Source organism: Anolis sagrei, chromosome 1 (genome assembly GCF_037176765.1).
Source record: "Anolis sagrei isolate rAnoSag1 chromosome 1, rAnoSag1.mat, whole genome shotgun sequence".
Lineage (NCBI taxonomy): Eukaryota > Metazoa > Chordata > Lepidosauria > Squamata > Dactyloidae > Anolis > Anolis sagrei.
The window spans coordinates 170,976,133-170,990,327 of record NC_090021.1 but is presented as its reverse complement, the minus strand read 5'-3'; the positions used below and the strand labels follow the sequence as shown (position 1 = coordinate 170,990,327).

Below are 14,195 nucleotides of genomic sequence, written 5' to 3'. Positions count from 1 at the left end.
CACCAACTGATGGAAATGTGGAATCCGATAGACCTTTAAGCAAAGTCATAAAATTGGTGACTTGTACAACATCCTCTCAAATGGTAGATGGCAGATGAGAAACAACCTATAGATAAGTTAAACAAAAGATTGGGATGCCATATAATCCTTTCTACGGTCTGACAATCCTCAGTTTGAAATGTCAGGCTGGTATGAAAATGTTGGAAAGTGGACTACTGGTATAATAACCCCCCAAGTTATAGACTCATGCTTTATATGAGGTCCTTTCAATGTGGTCAATGCCACATGAAACATTTACATAGATAAGGACTTCAACCACGGCCACATCATATAGAAAAGAGACAGAAAATATTCTCTTTTAAAGAACTCCCAGAAATTATGAACACTCAGAAAAATCACTTGTGGAAATATATGCTAATTAACCAACCTCTGATCTCTCTTCAAAACGGGAGTCCATGGACTACTCCAAAGTAAAGGCTCTGAGGCTTTCAGCCAGACAACCACAAGGGCATTGGGTTATTCTGAGCTCCATAGACAATTCTGCCACATGTTATCATTCATCCTGACCTAACAATTTGTCTAAAAGCAATTAAAGCTTAATTGCTGGATAACCAGAAGGTGGTCCACAGAGTTAAACTTCAGGTTAAAATTCAAAAGAGCAAGGCAGATATCCAACAGGGAGCACAACAATGCTATAGGTTGCTTTGGCCTTTGAAAGAACTAAGCATTTCCTACTTTTCGTACAGGCATAGCATAGTTTTAACACTCACGCTGTTCAAGCACAGATTTAGGCTCTAATGAACTTCACAGGGGGGCAGACAAAGATTAAAAAATGTTGCTATTTATATAATATTCTTCCATGTCTTTCATATATATTATTTCATTAATCATAACAACCCTCTAAGCTACATCAGTGTTATTATTCCTCCTATTCTGCATACTGGGAATGAAGCTGAGAGAAGAGTAGCTTACCAAAGGGCAGCCAGTAAACCATTTTACCCTGTTCCCTCCCATCTTTCCCTGTCTTGAGGGTTGGTCAACCATCCCATGTCCTTACCTGTCTTTTCCTCAGTTTCTCGCATTTTAAGGCTGTTTGGAATTGGGTAACACTGGACTCCTGAAGAGGCGTGTAGGGCTCTGTTTCCATGTGCCCTTATGTAATGTGATGGCATTTGCGGGACTCCCATGTGGTTCCATTTCTGCAGTGCCTGGAAACAGAGCCCTACATCTATCTGATAAGGTCTTAAGTGAAGGGAAGATTTGAACTAGGGACTTCCAGGTGTCTCATGCACTTCTATCCCATTGAATCCACTATAATGGCTGAAACATTAATTTCTGTTTCTCTACTGCTTCCTACCTTGTATCAATAACAATGCATCAGAAATTGCATTAGGGATCCTCGAAGATTTGAGGGCATATCTACCACACACATTTAAAAGTGTTTAGAAGTTAATTCTATCTAGAAATTGTGGCTCTATAGGTGGGATCAGCAAATCAATAGCACAGAACAATGTCCTCTCTCATCGTGCTATTATGCTTTCCCATAGATAAACAATGATAGTATAAATGATATATATCCAGTCCTCCATATCCAAAGAATCTGTATGCATGGACTCAACTATCCACAGCCTGAAAACCTTTTTTAATTCAAAAAGCAAACCTTTTGCCATTTGATATAAAGAATATGCTGTTATACATAATTGGATTTGAGCATCTACAGATTTTGGTATACACAGAGAGTCTCTCAACAAAACCCCAATGCAGGCATGTAGCCGGGGGGCGGGGGGGCTTGAGGAGCTTCAGCCCCCCCCCCCCCCGAAATTCTCATGGTGGTTCACGAAAAGGCCTTACTGGTGCATTATTTAAACTGTTATGTTTATTCATATCATGATCTGATCACCGTACTCAATATATCCCATATGCATGGGGGTATTGGGGTAATGATACAAAAGGTTTGCTAGGGTAGACCCTCTTTCACTCAGACTCAGCCCCACCTGAAACTCAGCCCCCCCCCAGCCCCCCCCTGAAAAAAAACTAACCCCCCCCCCCCCCCCCGAAACCAAATCCTGGCTACGGGCCTGCCCCAGTGGATAGCAAGTGCCCCCTGTTCAACAAGTGCCCAGTTTCCAGTTTTATCTTGTACATAAAAGATCACAACAGTGTTAGTAAGATATTTCCAGGTAAAAGAATCAGAGGGAAATCCCTAGTTTTGCAGTTCTCTGCTGGGATGTCAGAAGGTATCTTCTGGAAGGACACTTTCTTTGTGGTTCAAATTGCTCTCTATATGAACCCTGAGGACAATCATAATAATGCCTTTACATTAATATTAATAATTTTGAATAATCAGAAGTGCTTCACAAACATGAAGGCTTGAATCCTGTCCAGTACAAGTGGAACAAGAAACTGTGGGTGGAATGGATTTGACCCACCCTAATTGGCTGGAAGTTGTTGTAGCAATCTGTGCCTGATCACCATCTAACTAAGAGTGCCATAGTCCATAGTGTTGGAAGCAAAGAGACATAAATATTTGCACAGAGTAGTTAGTATTAAAGTGAATTCTAGGGTTCTTGCCTGCCCTTTTGTTTGACACTTCTGTTTTGGGTTTTTTGGTTTTTTGTTTTTTTGGTTTTTGTTTTGTTTTTTTGTTTTTTTTTTGCTCTATGTATTTCCCTCCTATTCAAAAGTTAGTCTTTTATGTCCCTTTGTCTCTTAAAGGATCACGCATGAGGCTTCTGCCTCAGGACAGCTTCCTCCCATGCACGGGACCCAGCTTTAGGGGCTCTACTACTAAAATGTAGGTGATCTCTTATCTCCAATCTATCCCCGATTGATTTTTGAAACAATAAATGCAAGTTTTACCTTCTTTTAACCCTATAAGAGCATCCTATTTCTACACAAGGTCATGCTGCATTGGTGACACTGCTATAGGTAACAAATACTCCCAGAAGTGGCACTTTAAGGAACCATTTGCATAAGCAAGCCCATCCAAGGCACTACCTTGACTATTATATTGGTTTAATTTGTAGCAGCAGTATCATGAACAACAACAACTAAAGCAACTCACCACCTGAATGTTAAACTATTCATCCTATTAAGGGCATTTCCAAAAAACCAAAAAACCAAAATGAAATATAATTCTAGGACTCACCTCACCCACACTTTTCATTGAGCTCCCAATCTTGCTAGAGGCACCCTGAAAGCGGTCCAGGTCCCAGCGGGGTACCTTAGTTACTATATAATCCAGGCTTGGCTCAAAACAGGCAGTTGTCTTTCCCGAAACTACATTCTCCATTTCAGGCAATGGGATCCCAAGGGCTATTTTGGCAGCAATGAAGGCTAAAGGGTATCTGGTTATCAGTGAAACAAGAAAACGCATTCAAATTAACAGGACTCTGCTGAAAAATAATGTAAGGAAGCATATGTGAATGAGTACACAGATCAAAGTGACACATGCAGCTCCTAAATAAAATAATTTGCCTTAAAATTTATGGAGGATTGTAATTGGCTTATATAAAACGTGCTTAGTTTTAGAACTAAATTCATCAGAAAAATGTATAATCCCTAGTCCATTGAAAATATTCCTATATAAGCTGACTCCACGTATAAGCCAAAGGTAGTTTTGAAGGTCCACATTTGTGGATCTTGATATGACACATGGGTAAGTTGAGGGTTATTCTGCTAGGAGGGGAAAGCACCACCACTGCATCATAGGACACTGCCCTGGCTGCCGCCTCTGCCAATTTTTCTGTCATTTCCAATGTAAAGGTAAAGGTAAAGGTCTTCCCCTGACATTAAGTCCAGTCACGTCTGACTTGGGGTTGGTGCTCATCTCCATTTCTAAGGCAAAGAGCCAGCATTGTCCATAGACATCTCCAAGGTCATGTGGCCAGCATAACAGCATGGAGTGCTGTTACCTTCCCATTGGAGCGGTACCTATTGATCTACTTACATTTGCATGTTTTCGAACTGCTAGGTTGGCAGAAGCTAGGGCTGACAGTGGAAGCTTATGCCGCTCCCTGGATTCAAACCTGCAACCTTTCGGTCAACAAGCTCAGCAGCTCAGCAGCTTAACCCACTGCGCTACCAGGGACTCCCCTCCAATAATGTACTATAATAATAATAATAATAATAATAATAATAATAATGCACGTTATTTATATTCTGCCTTTCTCCCCTAGGCGACTCAGAGCAGATTAGAGCATTTACATACATAGGTAAACATTCAATACCTTTGCAATCATATACAATGAGAAACACACAAAGACAAAGAGTTCTCCTTTCATTTCCGGCTTTATCTCTGGCTCTGGGGAGGTGCTTTCTCCATTTTCAAACCAAGGAGCCTGCATTGTCACCTCCTGGTTGTGTGGCTGGCAAGATTGTTTGGAGCGTCTCTTTGCCTTTTCCCACTGAAGCAGTGCTTATTTATCTACTCACATTTGCATGCTTTCAAACTGCTAGGTTGGCAGGAGCTGGAGCTGACAGACAGGAGCTCACCCCATCTCGCAGATTCGAACAGCAGCACAAGGGTTTTAACCCATTGTGCCACCACGGCTCCTTACTATGGCACATGACGTATACTGAATTACCAAATCAACTTTCTGAGCCACCACTTTGGGTACAAATCTTGGTATTTTAATTAAAATAATGTAGATCCTAGAAATTTGGGATGGGGGGACAGTTTAAGGCTTTTATCAGTATCATTTTCCATCTTACCCTGTGGCCTTTGAGGCTAAGGCAGAGCTTCGAGAAAGCCGAGCATTAACTTCAATGATGCAGTACTCCAGAGAAGTGGGATTCAATGCATACTGGATGTTACACTCTCCCACAATGTTCAAATGACGCACCACCTTGATGGTCGACTCCCGCAGCATCTGCAGCTCCTCATTCGAAAGTGTTTGACTGGGAGCCACTACAACAGAATCACCTGTTTGAGGAAGCAAAACTTTGTGAAAATCTCAGGCGGTGGGTGATTCGAAGCCACAGCAAATCTGTTTTATGAAAGTCTTTAGATGTACAGGGTTAGTCAAAATGCATAGGCCAATAAGCCATTCAATTGAATGGCTTATTGGCCTATGCATTTTGACTAACCCTGTATTTCAGTTTTCAAGTTGGCTTAAATCCAGTTGCTAATCACAGAGCTGGCCCACGGAATCAATTGAATTTACACAGGTGTTGACTTACTATTAAACCATTAAAGTTTTAATTCAATGGGTCTCTTCTATTTGAAAGCAGTAATGGGATCAAGGCCACTGTAATTAGGAATGGTAATTTTATAACACTCCAGATGTTGTTCAGCTACAACTTCCAGCAGATAGAACCAGCACAGTCAGTGGTAAGGATTTCAACAATTCAACATGTGGAGGGCCACACAATTCCCACTGCAGAGTTAGCAGATCAGTCTTATCCATTTTTAATTAGAAGTAAGCCTTAATAGATATAATTGGGATTTATTCCCTAGTAAATACACATTCAATTTTGGGATAAATTATTTCTTATATGATATAATTCAATAGAATATTAATAGATTGCAAAATAATATTCACAAGTAATGATGCTAAAAATTTCTCATTGCTCTATTATAAATAAAGGTGTTTTATCCCAAAATAATCTGCTTCAACTCAACTTGAATTCCATATTTTTCTGATAAATTCAGCATGTGTGTTCAGGCCAACAGCAGCATTCTACATTGTGCCTGATCATCAGACCAAATTTAATTTCTTTTTTTAAAGATGTAGTTTTCAGCAAGGGTATAATTATCAAACTTCCTAAATATAAGACTTGCTGAGCCTCGCAATGCTGATGCCTTTGAAGCCTGTGAAATCTTTATTAGCAGTTCTCAAGATGTTGGCGTAGTTGTGGATTGTGGGGGAAACTTGCCTCTTTTAGGGTTTGAGAAGGGAGGTGTTAGTGAACTAAAAAAAAAGGTGTTTATTGATAAGCATGCCCAATCCAGATGTCAGCATTTCACATGAGCAAAGTAAAAACATTTATCTTATACTTCATAGCAGTTTTGGAAAAATGGTTCAGCAGCATGTAACAACACAAGAGACAATACTAAATTACTAACATTTCAGGCATAATGGAAAACAAGCACCAACTTTAATAACTATTATACTTGTAAAAGGAAGAGGGGCAAGATGGATGGATGGCATCCTTTAAGTGACTGGACTGACCTTGAAGGAGCTGGGGGTGGTGACGGCCGGCAGGGAGCTCGGGCATGGGCTGGTCCATGAGGTCACAAAGAGTCGGAGATGACTGAACGAATGAACAACAACATACTTGTGATACTGACAAAAGGTGTCCAGGAAAGGGTGACTAAAATGATCACAGATCTGGAGACTATGAATCCCTATGAGGAGTGTCTTAAAGAACTGGGTATGTTTAGCTTTCAGAAGAGAAGGTTGAGAAGAGACAGGATAGCCATGTATAAATACGAGGGTTGAATGAAAAGTAATGCCTCCACCTTCGCAACTCCTTAACAGATGGCAGTACTGGTATGCGGCACGTACTGGCTTGTTCAGTAGACTCTCCTCTACAGTTCCATTTTGGTGGGAAGCTTTAGCATTGAATGGTTGTGTTGTTAAAATGTGAAGTATGGAACCCTGTGCAGATGGTCAGTCAATGTGACTTAAGCAACGTGCAGTCATTGAACCCCTGTGTCACTGCCCAGTGGGTTACATCATTGCATTTGGTAGTATTTGGTCAGTTCTCAGCTGACTTCTGAAGATTGGAATTAAAAGGTTCTTAGACTTGAGGATGGTCTCATATTTGGATTGTCTGGGAGGGTTTAGGCCAGTTTCTGAGCGAATAATTTCCAGAAAAATGGTCTGAAAAATTATAAATAATTTTGGGAAAGTCTGGATGTTTGGGGAAGCTTCTATGCAGTTGGGAGAGGTGATCCATCATGTTTACAGGGAGTTTGGAGGGCTTTCAACTGGTTTTCATGAGAAAATAATCCAAATTACACTATGAAATAAGTGTTTTTGAGGGACTTCAGAGAATCAGTGTAGGGGTCCCAAGGTCTGCATGTGACCCCTGGGAAACATTTTGCCCACCTGTGAGATATACCAACTTCACATTGTCAGTCAATAGGAATGTCATAAGATATGGAGGGAGCAAGCTTGTTTTCTGCTTCCTTGGAGACTAGGATGCGGAACAATGGCTTCAAACTACAAGAAAGGAGATTCCACCTGAACATGAGGAAGAACTTCCTGACTGTGAGAGCCATTCAGCAGTGGAACTCTCTGCCCCAGAGTGTGGTGGAGGCTCCTTCTTTGGAAGCTTTTAAACAGAGGCTGGATGGCCATCTGTCAGGGTTGATTTGAATGCGATATTTCTGCTTCTTGGCAGGGGGTTGGACTGGATGGCCCATGAGGTCTCTTCCAACTCTTTGATTCTATGATTCTATATCATCAGGTGTGAATACTTATGAGAATACTTTATGTAATTCTCTTGATGTGGCAGCCTAACCCTAACCCTAACCTTGAACCTTCCCTTCACTTCTAATGTAACCGGATTGTGTTAATTTGAGAGTCATGTTTTTCCTCCTCCTCCTCCATTGGCAAAGCAGACTCAATTAACTACTTGGGTGCCATATACTTTTATAGTCGCATGGCTGTAACATGCAATTTTCTTTCCCAAGTAGTACATTTAAGGAGTACGGTGGATTGTTCCTATCAATATGATTATATTTCTGGTCAAGGACTTTATTTTCTTTTTTCTTTTTGGAAATCACAGTTATTTGAAAACTTTTTCAGCTGATGCAGAATGCCAAACTTCATTCTGTCCCAATAAGACTGAAAAGAAGGGCATACATTAAGATTAATTGGCCATGGCAGCCCATAAACTTCAAATTGCATCCTTGTTTTTTAAAGGCAACAAATACAGTTCTCTGCCCAAATGTACCTGTATGAACTCCCATAGCATCAACATTTTCCATATTGCAGACAGTGATACAGTTGTCAGCTGCGTCTCTCACAACTTCATACTCAATTTCTTTCCATCCTGTGACTGATTTCTCCACAAGAATTTGGTTGGTCATTGCAAATGCCTTGGTAGAGAAAAAGAAGAGAGAAAATAAAGGAAAAAAAGGATTTGAAGCATTATCTTTGAAATCTGACATTTTTTTGGTATTCAACTTGTACAGAAATAATTTCTGTTAAAGGGCACTCTGGCTAACCATTCCATTCAAAAATGGCCAATATGGTTCAACTTTATTAGCATAATTAAATATTACTTTGTTAAAGGAACATTGATAGCTCCTAATGATGCTATTCCTCATGGCAAATGCAATAGATTCTCAGGTCTCTTCCATGCCTCTGAATAAAATCCCACATTATCTGCTTTGAACTGGAGTGTGGACTAGATAACCTAGTTCAAAGCAGATATTGTGGGTTATATGGCTGAGTGGAAGGGCCCTCAGTTTACTGGCACTGTGGGGGTTGGTGGATGCGAGACAAATGTAGCTTCTGGTTGCCATTAAAAGTTTATTTATTTATTTACCATATTTATATACCGCCCCTCTCAACCCGGAGGCGACTCGAGGTGGCCAATGCCCCGAAACAACATAAATACAGTTAAAAATATTACACATAATATAAACCATAAAAAGCAATAAAACAATAAAAACCATAAAACACAAATCCTCAGTGTCTCATCACTAAAATCATTTTTCCGTTGCATCGTCCAATTGTTCCGTGGATCTCAATTAATCTGTTACACTGCGTCTGCAAATGCCTGCACAAACAGCCAGGTTTTGACTCTCTTTCAAAATGTTAGGAGGGAGGGGGCTGATCTAATATCCCTAGGGAGGGTGTTTCATAGCCGAGGGGCCACCGCTGAGAAGGCCCTGTCTCTCATTCCCGCCAATCACATCTGCTGCAAAGGGGGCAGGACCGAGAGCAGGGCCTCACCAGACGATCTTAGAGACCTAGACTGTTCATAGGGAGAGATGCGTTACTAAGAGTTACTATTAAAAAATATTAACTAATGCTATACTCCACACTATGCAATACCATAAACTCTGTATTGACTTGACAATAATTTTAATTAAAAGCAGGTAAAGACAGAATTAATATACCACAATTTTGAGACCATCAACATATTCAACAATGAATTATGTTGATCCGAAGTGGGATACTTTGGATCAATGGCAACGAAACTGGCACATGAGTGGCAGGTGTCCACACTACACAGCCTCAATCTGCTCTAGTTCTGCTCCACTGGACTGCAGCTCTTCCATTCCCTTCAATCTAACCTTAGTGGTGACCACTGAGGGCTTTCTAAATTTTGGGTCTTGGGTGTGTAACAAAATCAGTGATTCCCTCCCTGAGTACCTCTCCATTGAATTTGGTATGATATCATGCTCTGGGAAGATTTAGCATGTGAATAACACAGTTATATGAATAGGGATAATTGGGTGAGTATTTTGAGTCCCATAGACTCTCAAAACAGTTCCAAAGTAGAAAAAAAAGCAGAGAACAGGGTTAATTTCAAATCTACTCACACTGATACTGCTCTATTATTTGAGATCGGTAAGATTTCGCCTTAAAAAGTGGCCTTAAAGACCGCAATATGGCCATTTGATAAGCTAAAGATCATGTTCAGAGACTGAAGTTACAATAAGTGGAGTATATCTAACTACTGATTTATACAAAGGAACTGTTAGGAGTACAGACTTCTTAAGGTCCTCTTGGCCCAGGCCCACAATTGCAGACTTTCTGTGCTTTCTTTTGTCCTTTTGCATTGCTTCCTCTTAGCCCAGTGCAGATCAAATCCCCATTCTGGATATTCCCCCATTCTGATTTGTTTCAGGGAGAAATGAGGAATAAAGGACATTATATTTCATTTTGGCTCAAATTGCTGGACCATTTCCTCAAATTAAGAGCTATTTCTGACATTTTTTTTATGGCAGAACACAATGTCACTTTAATCATTCACATTACTTGTCTCAATAGCAAGTCATGTGTAGGTGGATCATTAAAGACTATCAAGATATCATTTTCTTTAAAAGAGAGAGTGAAAGAGAGACAAGATTTTGCAGAACCAGACACATCTATACTTAAAATAGGAATATCTGTATGTGCTGCACCCTTGGTTAAGGTTGAAAACCTTGAAGATAGTGGTGGTGGTAGTTATTAATAACAGTAACATCAGCAACAATCATGCAGGGGGAATTTCTAGTTTTTCGAATAGTAACAATATCTTGTTTAATTTTCCTAAAGCCATAGAAAAATACAGATACTGCCACAGTTCAGCAGCCTGCAATCATACCTTGGTTCCAAGATCCAGCAACTGTTCCTTGTCCAGACATAAACCTGATCCTAGTCCACCCAACGCATAAGCTGAACGTATCATGACTGGGTAGCCAATTTTTTCTGCTGCTTCTAAAGCATCTTCTATCTATAATAGTACAAAATATAACAATAATTATGATTATGAACAATTTCAAATCTGGGTATACCTAAATGTTGGAATAACAGTGAAATATCCCACAATTGGAGAAATTTGTACAGAGGGTCCTCAATATTCTGGATATACGCCAGGTTCGTCTATCTGTGGGGTAGCCACTAAGCTTGGTTGATCCAAAAAAAATGGTTCAAAACTCATTTTGGATGTAGGGAGTGCTGGTGGTTTGATTTTAAAGTCACCCAAATTTTTCCAGAAAAAAAAAATCCAAAACTTTCTGAAATTTCCAAATTGATTCATTAATGAGCACGCGCATGCGCAGTAGGGAAAAAACAGCACTGGCACTGGGGAAACTTCAGGGGACTCTCCTTCCCTCATTTTTAGATCAATCCTGATTAAACTTGCTACAGTGCTAGAACGCATGGACCACTGTTAGCTCACCAAATTTCATAACCTTTGTGGATTTTTGACAAATTTTCAATTTCTTTTTATAAAAACATTTTTAATAATAAAGAAAATCTGTTCCTGGTTTGAAAGTGTTATTTTCTGTTTCATTGAAAATAGTTGTTCTACTTTGAAAGTAGTTGCTCTTCTCTGGAAACTTTGTTTGTGTGGTCCAAACTGTGTTAAATTAGTGGAGAACAGAAATAATAGTACAGACCCCATCAAGGAACATCTAGACTGACCCCCTTCTTCTGGGCAGAAAGGTACCATCCAAACTCTCCTGACATCTATTTGCTTCCTCTACTGAGTTGTAGGGGACTCTCAAAACACATCGATCCATTTATTCCTTTTTGCAGATGCAATCAATCATTTGATTTTATTAGTAGTTACTGACCGTAAAGGGCTGTCTGTCTGGCTGTGGCTGACTACCCCAGTGCCTTGTTCATGGCAATCAGGCCAAAGCAAAAGGATTGTTTTTTTAAGCAGTTTATGTTCTCTTTGCTTATTGCTTTGCTGCCTTTTTTAGACACCTTTGTAGATTCAATCAGTATATATATAGACGAAGACTGCTACAGACAGCTATTTTTGGGTCCTTCATCCATTTTGGCTAATGAGCAGCCGGGCAGTGTGGGAAATGTAGTTTAACAGCAAGGCCTTTGCAATCTCTACCATTGGGGGCCCGGCCTTCACAAACTAAAGCTATGATGGCTGTGATTAGCCACGCCCACTGCATCCCTTCTGGCAGCATCAGTGGAAAAAATGAGATTCTAAAAATTCCCTTGCCTTTAAAAATTCCCTTGCCTTCAAAAATTCTCTTGCCCGCTTTGGATGTCCAAATTCTTATGTTTTTTTTCCAAATTTCAGTCATTTCTGAGTGAACCTATCCAACCCTAGTAGTCACATGAAAAAGGATGAGGCTTCTTGACCTTTAAAATTTGTGTAGAAAAGGAAATTTTGTATAACTGAAACAACTAGCCATTCCCCTTTTAAAAGTATAAAAGGTAGGTGAGCCCTTTTTTCTGGTAACATTTCTCCTAGAAGAACTGAGGGATTGATAATTAATTAGGGTTATTAAAAGCCTTTATTTAAAAAACAACACACTATCCAATGCATACATTTGTGCCTCTTACAATTAGAGTTCCTAAATTCCCTTCTGATTCTCCATAGAATTAGTTTAAGGATTAAATTTTACAATAAACATATACATTTCGTGAGGATAAACATCTGTTTACCATAACATTTTCTTTCCCTCAACAATATATTTTGCATTTCGCCTGTTTTGTTTAGTGAATCATCATTAGAAGATGGATCAAAAGAGGACCCTTCTAAGACACATCCCTCTGAAAAAAATCATGTTGTGGACAGGGTAAAATGTAGGAAATTCACATTTTGTTTAATATTTAATTTGACCCTATGTTCACCAAATATATGCATTTGAACACAGTTCTGCTTCTGTAGAAATAAAAAGTTTGATAAAACAAGTCCACAACTCTGAAATGTCCATCAGTAAATCCATACTAGCATCCAAGTGGAAATGAGAATTTGTTACAGCACAAAATAATTTTTAGAGTTGGAATTCCTGTTTACTTGACAATTAAGATTGGAAAGTGGTGTCTGCGCACTCTAACCCACCTTTCGGTGACAAAACTACAGGCACCAACCTTGGTTTCACAAGTAATCCTACTGGCCCAGGCCATTTAACAATTCCCCATTTAGCGGCAGGGAATAAATAATTTAGCTGGTTAGATTCAGTCTGTGTGTGGAGTTAAATATTTTAAGTATCAGCCACAAAGGTGCCAAGTTCTCCTTTCAAATTAATTTGGATAACCTCACAGCTGAATTTTCAAACACTCATTAAATTAATACTTTACAGGATTAGTAATTATTGTGACTACTTTATTAAATTATACTCTGTGGACCTTGAGAAATCTAAAGATGTTCTAGGTTAATAGTTTTTGTAAAACTTTTATTACTTTGAAAAAGAAAAAGAAAAAAACCCACCCAGCCATTCTACTCAGAATCATAGAAACTAGATGGACCTTGTAGTTTCTTCCAGCCGTAGGTTTCTAGGATGGCCCTTGTGGTTTCTTCCAGTTCTAGATTCTAATCCAACCTCTTGCCACGTAGGAAGACACAACTAGAGCACACTTGAAGGATACCCATCCAACTCTATATAAAGACCTCCAAAGATGGAGAGCCCCCTCCCTTCACCACAAAGTAGTCTATTCCACTACTGAGCAGGATTTACAGTAGAAAAGGCTCTTCCTAATAATTAATTGGAATCTCTTTTCTTGTCATTTGAATCCACTGATTTGTGTTCTAGTCCGTGCAGCAGCAAACAAAATCTTTAGCACACGCTAAATCTTATAGCGCAATCCAATGAATGTCTAAGGTAAAGATAAAGGTTGTCCCCTGACATGAAGTCCAGTCGTGTCCAACTTTGGGCTGTGGTGCTCATCTCCATTTCTAAGCCAAAGAGCTGGCATTGTCCTTAGACACCTCCAAGGTCATGTGGCCAGCATGACTGCATGGAACACCATTAACTTCCCGCCGGAGCAGTACCTATTGATCTACTCACACTCGCATGTTTTCGAACTGCTAGGTTGGCAGAAGCTGGGGCTGTCAGCGGAAGCTCACGTCGCTCCCTGGAATTGAACCTGTGACCTTTCAATCAACAAGCTCAGCAACTCAGCACTGTGCCACCGGGGGCTCCCCTGATGTTTCTCAATACATGTCTACTCAGATGTAATCTCAGATAGTAAACAGAGAGAGTTGTGTAGCCATTACCCTCTGGGTCTGGCTCTGCATCCCTCCAACAGTAATCTCCAGGCAGTCCACTGAGATTTATCCCAAATAAGCATATCTGTGGGATTGCCACCCTAGGCTCTTAACATCCCCCTTTTGTTCTGAACACCCTTTTAAATTGCACGCCTGCCTTAAATTCTCTTTCTCTGCTCAGGTTGTCAGAAGTCATTTTTTCTAGAAAAGCAGATGTTTTTGTTTTGTTACAGTGCTCTTCACTTGTGTTGTGCAATGCTCTGACTTGACAGTTTAACCTGGGAAGAAGGGCTGCAGGTAAGATTTGCAAGTTTATTACATTCAAGCTTTATGATTTCAAATTTCACAGAAGAATGGGAAGTAAAACTTCTTTTGTGGGAACAACTACTGTTAAAAAGAGCTGGGAAAGTCTGGATGTGGTCTTCTGAGGATTTATGAGGCATGCGTGTGGTGGGGCACATGAATTTTCATGGATCCTCCCTTTTAATCCCAGCAATAGCTTTACAATATCTCCATAATACTTGTGGGTGGTCAAGCATTGTGAAATAGGATTTTGCACAATGAGT

General features: G+C 39.9%; 1 protein-coding gene across 1 annotated transcript in view; it reads right to left on the bottom strand.

Annotated features, from left to right (window-relative positions):
- The window catches only part of CPS1 (carbamoyl-phosphate synthase 1), a 198,399-nt gene that overhangs the window by 118,415 nt on the left and 65,789 nt on the right, over positions 1-14,195 (bottom strand). Inside the window, exons 16-19 of the mRNA XM_067463940.1 lie at positions 10,273-10,401; positions 7,906-8,050; positions 4,714-4,924; positions 3,149-3,347 (exon numbers count right to left, since the gene is read on the bottom strand). Coding sequence (XP_067320041.1) covers positions 3,149-3,347; positions 4,714-4,924; positions 7,906-8,050; positions 10,273-10,401 — 684 coding nt within the window. The remainder of the gene's footprint in view (positions 1-3,148; positions 3,348-4,713; positions 4,925-7,905; positions 8,051-10,272; positions 10,402-14,195) is intronic.